This window comes from Petaurus breviceps, unplaced genomic scaffold, assembly GCF_028583685.1.
Source record: "Petaurus breviceps papuanus isolate PSGF00001 unplaced genomic scaffold, PetGlider_PUasm1.0 90721, whole genome shotgun sequence".
Classification (NCBI taxonomy): Eukaryota; Metazoa; Chordata; class Mammalia; order Diprotodontia; family Petauridae; genus Petaurus; species Petaurus breviceps.
Window position 1 is genome coordinate 3,247,821 of NW_027187322.1, and position 10,121 is coordinate 3,257,941.

Below are 10,121 nucleotides of genomic sequence, written 5' to 3' on the forward strand. Positions count from 1 at the left end.
ATAAGTCTGTGACTTAACGCTGTTGAGTATGGCATATTGTCATCATGGAGTGGAGATGTTCTCCACCACCCTGGGAACATTAGTGGGATCCTTGGGGGCTTGGAGAGGATGTGTCTGATCCCTCCCACCCTGAAGGATGGGAAGGGGGGAGGAAGGGTGGTGGGAAGAAGGGGAAGGGGAATTATTTTTAGAATCAAGAGACTTTGAGCAATCCTAGTTTCCATCTCAATCTGTATTCACTCGTAGTGAGTTTCCTTGAATGGGATTCCATACAGAGAATGGGGGAGTCACAGCTTCCCTTCCATGCTGCCCAAGGGGCCTGGGGGGAATTCTCCACTCCCAGGGGCCATAGGGGCCCCTGGGTTTCTGTGGGGGAAAAGGCCGGCCCCGGGCTAGCCAGTGCCCCGTGGGCGCTCTTGACAATCACGTAGAATTGTCTACACTCCAGTAACAGGATTTCAATTCCTATGAACTCGGCCGCCTACGCGGCTTTTCCTGTGACTTTTGCGCCCTGCGCCTGGGGTGGGGGGCGTGAAGCGACTCTATCGTTTCTTTCCGATGAAGGAAGACAGATCTGTCGTCACGCCATGTGTGTGTGTGTGTGCGCACATACATGTGTGCACATGTGTGTGTGCATGAGTGTGTGTGTGTGTGCGCGCGTGTGTGTGTACAAGCAGGCAGGGATTCCCTGGCTGCTGTGTCGGCCCCTGGGCCTCCATGCAGTGAAACTTGTGGTGCTGTGTTGACTTTGTAACCAACTTTATAATAAAGTCCGGTTCGCCTTTTTTGTAGCCCTGGTGTTGTTTGATGATATAGAAGAGAGGAAAGCTGGGGGCAGGCTGGGGGACCTTTGGTGGGGGAGGCCTTTGGATCGAGAAGCCCTCAGTCACTGAGCCAAGGGCTGGGGACACTGAGCCTGGAGTTAATCCTGGCCACCTCCTTCCTGCAAGCCGTGGTTCTCTTTCCCCATGGGAGTGGAGGGGCAGGCTTCTAGATCTTCAAGACAAACCTAGGCCAAGTTTTCCTCTGGATCCAGCAGCCTGGGCTGATTAGGCCTTGGAAGATGAGAGAGCTGAAGACTCTGGGCCTGGGTTTCTCTCCTGTAGGCTCTACCCAAGGCTGCTCACCTAATTTGGTGTTCCTGAAGCCCCTCAGTCAACAGCAGCTGTTCGTTGGTGTGACAGCAGCCTTCCATCGGGGTCCCCTGATGTGGGTGAGGAGCTTCCCCTTGGCTTTGCAGGGGAAGGCTGAGAAGGGGCTGCTCAACTATCTGAACTTCTCAGGGAGATCCAACAGTGTGCTGCTGGTCAAGAGAAAAAGCTGCCCTGGCTCAGCCCTGCACTGAAGGCCAAAGAAGCAAAGGTTCTGAGGGTGGACTCTCTCTTGGAACCTTCCAGCAGCTAAAGCCCATTTGGCCCCAAGAGTTTGCTGCTCCCCAGGTTCCAGCAGATATGACCTGGGAACCTGCATTCTTCTGGAATACTCAAGGCCTGAGGCCTTCAGCATCACAGCACGCTGATTCCTTGAGGAATCGGGGGCCAGGAGACTTTCTAATGGAGTCTCTGATGGGCTCCAGTCACAATTTTAGAAATCCAAGCTCTCCCCTCCACCAGGTGGCACAAAAGCCTCCTCCCTGAGCTTCCCCAAGCCCAAGTTCACCAAACATTTGGGTTTTAAGATAGGATGGAAAGGAAATGGGGCCACCTGCTGGAGAGAGACAACTTCCTTCTCTTTGGGAAGGTGGAAGGATAGTCACCCGACTGAAAAAACACCGACAGATCCTGTGGATGGCTGGGGAGGCCCCTCATTTTCCAGCCCAAGAGACACTACTGCTCGGGATGGGGTGGGGGTGAGGGTGAAGGAGAAGCACCTAATTCCAGACTGCAGCCCAAGGCCCCTCCCTTTGTCATGGGGAGAAGTCCAGGGACTCAGACTCTCACCTCCACACACTCCAGGGCATTCCCTCCATCACCACCCAGATGCGCAGGGGTCAGGTGCTGGCAAGGATGAAGACAATGAAAGCCAGAGGACAGCTTGGGAAATTATACCCAACTGACCATCCAACCAGGGTCCAGAGCCTCCTCGGCCCCTCCTGATCCCAAATCCCCTCCTGTTCTGCCTCTGACTGCCCAGCCAGGGTCCTGGGCCCGAGCCTCTGGGCCAGCCTTCCAAGGAGAAATATGAGGCCCAGCTTTGAGGGTATTTACCCAAGGTCACACAAGGAGAGAGCCTCAGAGAGAAGATTTGAACCTAGAGCCTCTGACCCAGAGCCAAAATTCTTTGCATTTCCTTCAACTGTTCTCCCTTAGTGGGAAGACAAGGGTAGATGCTTGTACGGATGGGTGCCAGGGTCCCGTCCACTGGGGCCACAGCTTGTACGTGGCAGCTGCCAGGGTCCTGTCCATTGGGGCCACAGCTTGTACGCGGCACCTGCTCTTTTCCCCGCCTGTCCCACTGATCTCCCTGCCTTTTCCACATCATCCCCTGAGCAGCAGACAGACAAGCAGAACAAGGTAACAAATGATACAGTATTTATTGGGGTCTTTAGACATTTAAATTATAAACTGACATGATACATAAAAAGTAAAATAGGGTCACAGGTGGTGACCATCAGCCCTCTCTGCCCCTCAGGGGCATGCAGCCAGTGACTGGGGGGGAAGAGAGGGGGCTTGGCAGGTAGAAGGCTCACTTCTTGGCCGCCTCAGCTGCGGCGGCTTCAGCATCTGCCAGAGCCTGGGATGCCAGGAACTGGGCACGCTCCTCCTGGAAGGCAGCCAGCTGCTCTGCGCTCAGGCTGAAGAGAGGAAGAGGAAGGTCAGCACCCTGGGGGTCCTGAGGTTCAGCTCAGACCCAACCCAGCACACACACACACACACACACACACACACACACCACACACACACACACACACACACACACACACACACACACAGACATACATACACACTCTTTCTCTCTGTCTCCAAGATCCTGGGTTCCCTTCCTCATGCCTCAGTTCTCTAACAGCAGCCCTCAGTTCCCCCAGGGTCGCTGCTTCCCAGGACCACCTCACTGCCTGGCCACTTACTCCTTCACCACGTGGATGCCCAGCGAGCGGGCACTACCGAGGATGGAACGGACAACCGAGGAGAGGGGGACGTCCTGCAAAGCGAAGGCGTTGTCCTGAGCCTTCACTCGAGCGATTTCATACACGTGCTTCAAGGTGATCAAGCCAGCCACCTCATGCCCTGGAAGGCAGGAAGGCACCCCAGCTGTCCCCCCCTGTCTGCCCAGGCTAATCACAGCCCCACCCCAGGCGGCTGTCACTTCCCCCTACCCCAGGGGCCAGGCTCATCACCTGTATGTCTGGCTCCCTTTTCGATGCCAGCTGCTGCCTTCAGGAAGTAGGAGACAGTGGGCTGATTAATCTTGAGCTCAAAGGTCCTGTCAGGCTGAAAGAGGAGAGGAGCCAGAACGGGGGTTACCCCCCACCTCTGAGGCAACAGAACGTGCAGGTAGATGGAGGAGTTTAGGGCTGGCTGTATGAACGTGGGGGTGCCGAGTGATGCTGGACCATGGCAGTGCGGGATCACAAGGAAGCGGGAGTCTGGGGGGTCCCCTCACTCAGGAGAGGGTGCGGCAGGATTGCCATCCGCAAGGCCCAAGGCCCTCACCTTCACAACGATCTTGGTGGGCAGGGGGATTCCCTCTCTGATATCCTTGGTCTTCTCGTTGAACTCCTTGCAGAACTGGCTGATGGCCAGGCCATGCTGTGGGGAGAAGGCAGCGCGAGTACGGCGGAGGGAGGCACAAGGAGCTGAGGCCCCTCACCCCGGCCCCTCCCGGGGACGCTGGCGCCCCCTCCCCCAGGAGAGGCCCTGGATCACCGGCTCTTATTGTGGTGGGGGGCCCGGCGCCATCCTCCCGGCCCTCCTCCTTCCCGGGTGGGTTCGTCACGCCACACATGCCAGAGCTTGGGCTCCACTGGCACCACGGGATCGCTTCCAGGCTTCAGGGAATGAATGGCTGGAGGAGGGCTCTGGAGGACAAGTCGCCCTCACTTCCCTCCTGTCAGGGTGAGGGGGGGCTGGGAGCCCCCGTCCTCGGGGGCCCCTTTACACCCCCACGACGCCCCATCATATAGAGGCTAGGGGAAGTGGCAGCCTAGAGCCTCTTTAGAGTCCTGGGCGAGTGACCTTGGCCAAGTCACTGCTCCTTTGGGGGCCCGGCGGTGTCATGCATACCGACTAAAGGAACGTGCTTACAACTACTTTATCATCATTACTATCGAATGTCACTACGGGGTGACACAACTTATACGCGCCGGAGACAGTACTGGAACCCGCGACTCCAGAGGCGTCAGCAGCGCGGGCCCAGGCAGCGTCCAGGTTGCGCATGCGTGGCACCCTCCTGATAGGCTACTACCCCCTCCCCCGCTCCCCTCTGCGCACGCGCACCGCAGCCGGGTTCCGCCCCCCACCCCCACCCCACCCCCACCCCCCTTGTACCTGGCCCAGGATGGGTCCCAGCGGGGGCCCGGGCATCGCTTGGCCCGCGCGCACGATGGCCCGGATGACGCCGCTGCCCTCGATCTTCCGAATGGAGCGCGTGGCCCGGCTGAGCTTCGACATGGCGCGGGCTGTGGGGCGCGAGCAGGAGCAGGAGAGGAGAGAAGGGCGGGAGCCTGGCCCCAACACGTCCGCCCGGCCTCACCGCAACTACGACCCCAAGACGGGCGCCGCCATATTGGGTTAAAGGTCACGGGTGCTCGGGGGCGCGCCTTGGGTGTTTCCCTTTCAACCCGAGATGAAGGAAGGGATACGGGGGGGAAACAGACAGACTTGGAGATAGCATGCAACGAAATGCTGGGAGCAGCCGTCTCTCGTCCGCCATCTACAGACGAGGAAAGATCGCAAAAAGCTGTCTTTTATACAGGCGATCGTGATGGCATCTGTGAAAGAGAGGGTCCTAATGGCCCGCGGAGCATCTTGGGACTTGTAGTTTCATACCCGTCTCCGGCTTCTTGAGGAATAGATTGCCCCATGCGCTGTCGCCATCCTGTGGTGTAGAGGCAGCAGAGAGCACAAGGCTGCAGCCTTTGGGCTCCCTCAGTGGGCTATTCCAGCACTCTTCTCCAAAACTCCACCACCTCCCAGAGGCCTTCCCAGATTGATGCACCCTAGCCAAAAATTTCCTCACTTCTAAAATGATGTTGATATTTAGTATTAAACCCAATCCACTTCCTAGGATTCCTGAAAGTGTCAAATGGCATCATGTATGTAAAGTGCTTTACAAACCTTTAATAATACTATATAAATAATACTGAGAATAAAAATGTCAGCTGTTCCCATTCACCGTCACCTAGGCTGTAGAGCTGCCAGCGGGCTTTACTGTTCCTCAGCAACAGCATTCATTTCCCCCCTCTCTGCCTCTGCCTGTGCTGTTCCCTCCGCCTGTAAGTCTTTCTCCTCTAACCTCTGCCTCTTAGAACTCTGAGTTGTAGTCTCTCTGGACCTCCGCCTCCCACATGTGGCCTTCCCTGATTTCCCACTGTTGTCTCCTATTCACTTTGCATGCATTTTGTTTGGGTTTCTATGTATACATGTTATATATAGACGAAAGGCTATGGAAGATACTCATTTTCTTCTGCTCTGTCCCAGTTATCTGTCTCCCAGAGGGTGTGATCTTTTTCTCCATCATCACCCCTTCCTCCCTGCCCCTCCTCTCTGGAGAGGTAATTTGGGGCAACTAGGTGGCACAGTGGATAGACTCATGAAATCAAGAAGACCTGAGTTCAAATTCAGCCCAAGACATTTACTTCCCTTGTTTGCCTCAATTTTCCAGCTATAATAATGGCACCTCCCTCCCAGGGTTGTTGTGAGATGATATTTGGAGAGGACTTTGCAAACCTTGAAGTTGCACATGAATGTTTGCTATTGTTAATCAGCGACGCCCTGTCACAACAATTAGTTCTTTTTTAGCTTAGGGACAACATCACCCTCATGTTCATGTGGTACCCTTCTCTGAAATTCTGTGCCGTTTATATCAGGCAGAAAGTTATTGATACCAATACCACAGCTGCTAGGAAAATTCCTAATTTAGATTTGGTATTTCTGGCCGACCTCTGGCCTGATTATGTCACAGGCAAAATCGGCTTACGGGAAGTGCTCAGGCAGTTGAAGTGAGAACAAGTTACAGAACGCTTACTGGACAGGTACAGGGAGGGGAATCTGGAGAGAGTGGGCCTTTATAAACTTGCCCCGCTTCTTGAGGAGGTGGTTGTAACCAGCAGCTTCCAAGTGTTTTCAGGGTTTCAATGGTCCACCTCTGCCACAGCTCAGTTCCCATGTTAGTTTTCTCCTTCCAGCTGTTGTCTCCATGGTACTGATTCCAGACACTGTCTACACACTGCTGCTGGTGAATTTGCATAATCCTGACTATTTCCTTTCGGTCTACTCTCTCCTAGACTGAACTGAAGGTAGCTTTTTAAAACTCCCAGGCTTGACTCAAATTGGTCTTCTGGCTTACAATTGAGATAGTCCCAATCACTTTCAAGGTTGGAAGAGAATGCTTATCCTTCCGAACCGCAAATCATAGGATGCCATTCAGTTGTCAAACCCAATTTAATATTTTTGTCTTTGTACACAGTATATGCCTCATAGTACATGATCAATACATGCTTCTTGCATTGGACTGATTAACCTTAGCCTAACCAGAAGGAAACACATGGAAACTAAAGCCTGGAGAGATTAAATAAGTCACTCAAAGTCATCCAAATGGTAACGGACATAATCACAAGGTTTTCTGACTCCTGAGATCAATCCCGGGAGCTCCTGATTTACATGATTACAGAACCCGAGCTGAAAAGATATTGGGGACCATCTACTCTGATTCATATGGAGCCACCAGTGGGTCTGGAGTCAGGATCTGGGCTAAAATTGCAGAGTTGCATGACCTTGGGAAAGTCCTTCATGGCACTTCTCAGAGCCTTGGTTTCCTCATCTGCAGAGTGAGAGGATTTTACTAGATTATGGGAAGTAGTGCCACATAAAATCATATGCTATCTTGATTCTGACAAAGTAATGTTTGCACCTGTAATTTCATTGGAAAATACACGTGCAGCTTTTGGATGTGGGACACACACACACACACACACACACACACACACACACACACGAGGGTTATGGCTCCAAACCGCTGCTATAAAGTCTACATGCCACCAGGTGGCACCCACAGCTCAGGCTGTACTCACTGAGCCTGTGTAACCTGCGCACATGTGGAGAGAAGCACCTTCCCACCTCCTGGCTCTCCTTAACCTCTGGGTTCACATTTAAAATCTGTCAGTGTGAATGAATTCTCTAAAAAGTCCTAACGTTCCATAGATCAGTCTCCACTCAGCGTAGCCCCCCAAATTCACTTCCTTTTATAGCACTTACTAAAATGGAACTCACAGGAAACCAATCTGGTCAGCCTTCCAAGCAGCTCTCGTTAACCTGATGCCTTTATAGAAGGTCTGGGTTCCCAATGCCTCCTACCATCTCTTCCACATGTGTAGGAGGTGCGCAGGGCACAGAGCACTGCATCTGGAGTCAAGATGACCTGAGTTCAAATCTAGCATCAGACATTTACTGGCTGTGGGGCCCTTTGGTGTCTGCCTCAGTCTCCTCATCTGTAAAATAGGGATAATAATAGCACCTGCCTCCCAGGGTTGTTGTGAAGATCAAAAGGGATAATATTTGTAAGGTGTTTTTTTAATACTAGACATACTAGCTACTGTCTTGGTGGCAAAGACAGGTGTTGCTAGAGGTCTTTTTGTGAATGAGTTTAAACAAACATTCTTGGTCTCAGAGACCAAAGGGAAGTGAGGCAACAGGTATCTATTCCAATCCTGCAGCTTTTACCCCATCTCCTTTCATTGCAAGGGACAGTCACCAGCTTTCTCTCTTCTGGTCTCTTCCCCAGAGGCTGCCACACAAGTCCTGGTCACCTGAAAAGTAGTTAGGGGTTCAGGATGCCCCATTTCTCTTCCCAATGTGAAGTCAGAGGCCGAAGGAGAGTGAGGGAACACGAGGGAAAGAGGACCGAATCCCATTCTGCTCCTTAAAGCAGAGTGTGCCCCAAGAAGGTCAAAGACAGAAAGAAAGTCTCAGAGATATGTCCAGGTGTGTGTAGCAGCACAAACAATTGGAAACACAAAGGACACCCAATGGCTAGAGCAAGGCTGAACAGATTGTGATGTGTGAGTGTGCTGGATCATTACTGTAGAAGACGTCACCCGGGCCAGTGAAATGGAAGAATGGATGGAGCACTGGGCCTGGAGTCTGGAAAACCTGAGTTCAGCTCCAGCCCCAGATGCTGAGTGGCTGTGTGACCCTGGCCAAGTCACTTCACCCTATTTGCTTATTTCCAATCTGTAAAATGAGCTGCAGAAGGAAATGGCAAATCACTCTGGTATCTCTGCCAAGAAAACCCCAAATGGGGTCACAAAGACTTGGACATGATGGAAAACAGCAACAACAAAGAAGAATCAAGCAACTGGAAGGATTTGGAGAAGGATGGGAAGGTTTGCATGAAGGTGCCCAGTGCAGTTGGCAGAACCAGGAGAACTATGAAGAAACTGATCTTAACAATGTAAATAGCAACAGAAACCGACCTCAGGAATCAGCATAATGACCCAGCTTGCCTCTAGAGAAGAGGTGACAAAAGGCTTCTGTCTCCCTCCTTTCTCTCCAGAGGTAGGGGCATTTCATGTGGAATTTCAGAAAGAGCTGAATGATACTTAAAAGGAAGAGTAAGCTGTTCATAAGGGAGATTCGCAGATTCATTTATAATCTGCTTTTGCTGTTCTGCCTCATATATGGAAATGCTCATTTTGTTCAAGTCAAGAAGCATTTTTTAATAAGGGCTTACTATGTGCCAGGCACTGAAAATATGAAGAAAGGCAAAAACAAACCCTGCTCTCAGCAGGAGCTCACTCTAAGGAGGGAGACAGCTGCAGACAGAGATTTACAGACAAGACAAATTGTAGGAAATCCCTAGATGATGAGCTAGCACTGAGGGGACCTGGGAAAGGCCTTTGGCAGAAGGTAGAATTTGAGCTGGGGCTTGAAGGAAAACCAGGAGGTGGAGATGAGGAGGGAAAGCATTCCGGGCATGGGAGAATAGTCAGTGTGGGAGGAACAGTGTTATTGGATCTTGGTTATAGAGGGAAGAGAAGTGGGTAGCACAGAGTACCAAGCCCTGGACCTGAAGTCAGGACGACTCTTCTCCCTGAGTTCAAATCCAGCCTCAGACATTTCCTACTTGGGTCGCCCTGGGCAAGTCACTTCATCCTGTCTGCCTCAATTTCCTCATCTATCAAATGAGATGTAAATGGCAAGCCACTAAAATATTTCTGCCAAGAAAATCCCAAATGGGGTCACAAAGAGCCAGATATGCCTGGAAAGAAAAAAAGACCAAACAGCAACAACATAAGTGTAAGGAAGCTGGAAGGGGTGAGATTGAGAAGGACTTTAAAAGCCAAACAGAGGAGGTGATAGGGAACCGCCAGAGTCCACTGAAGAGGAAAGTCCTGTGCCTTCGAGAGGTCATTTTGGCAGTTGGGCATTAGTTGGACTAGACGAGAGAGAGCAGGGCCACTAGCCAGCAGCCATGACCATAGTCCCGGGATGAGGAGATGAGGAGCCAGTAGAGAGAAGGGGCCATCAACATGAAGGAGAGCCAGCAAGACTTGGCATCAGATTGGCCCTCTGGAGTGAGCATGAGGGAAAGGCGAGACTGGAAACCGGTGGTGAAATCAGAATTTTTAAAACTGACAAAGGAAATGTCCCTAACCCCCTTGTTAGTTTGGCTTTTTTCTACTAGTCACTTCTGACTCTGGGGCTTCCTGGCTTCCTTTGAGGCTGGGATGAAGCACCCCCCCACACACACACACACACACTCACACACACATACACACTCACACATGCCTTGTGGGTGGCCTTTCCAGCTCAGATTACCTTTCATCTACTCCTGGAGGGACTTTTGTCTGCTCCTAGCTGCATACATGTTGTTTCCTTCAGTAGAATGTAAGCTCCATGAAGGCAGGACCTAGTTTTGCTTTTTGTTTGCTTAGTTACTAATTTTTAAACATTGTCTGTTAT

General features: G+C 51.9%; 1 protein-coding gene across 1 annotated transcript; it reads right to left on the reverse strand.

Annotated features, from left to right (window-relative positions):
* Nucleotides 1-2,514: 2,514 nt before the first annotated feature.
* On the reverse strand, nt 2,515-5,290 carry MRPL11 (mitochondrial ribosomal protein L11). The gene is made up of 5 exons (XM_069066403.1): nt 4,488-5,290; nt 3,654-3,749; nt 3,338-3,431; nt 3,068-3,227; nt 2,515-2,794 (listed from the first exon to the last, which is right to left on the reverse strand). The coding sequence occupies exons 1-5, from the start codon at nt 4,608-4,610 to the stop codon at nt 2,686-2,688; spliced, it is 582 nt and encodes a 193-aa protein (XP_068922504.1). The 5' UTR covers nt 4,611-5,290; the 3' UTR covers nt 2,515-2,685.
* Nucleotides 5,291-10,121: the final 4,831 nt, after the last annotated feature.

Coding starts and splice junctions, on each gene's coding strand:
- MRPL11 (XM_069066403.1), bottom strand. CDS start 4,610: ATGTCGAAGCTCAGCCGGGCCACGCGCTCCATTCGGAAGATCGAGGGC. Junction 3,432..3,653: donor CCACCAAGATCGTTGTGAAG/GTGAGGGCCTTG, acceptor CTCCTCTTTCAG/CCTGACAGGACCTTTGAGCT. Junction 3,228..3,337: donor AAAGGGAGCCAGACATACAG/GTGATGAGCCTG, acceptor CCTGCCTTCCAG/GGCATGAGGTGGCTGGCTTG.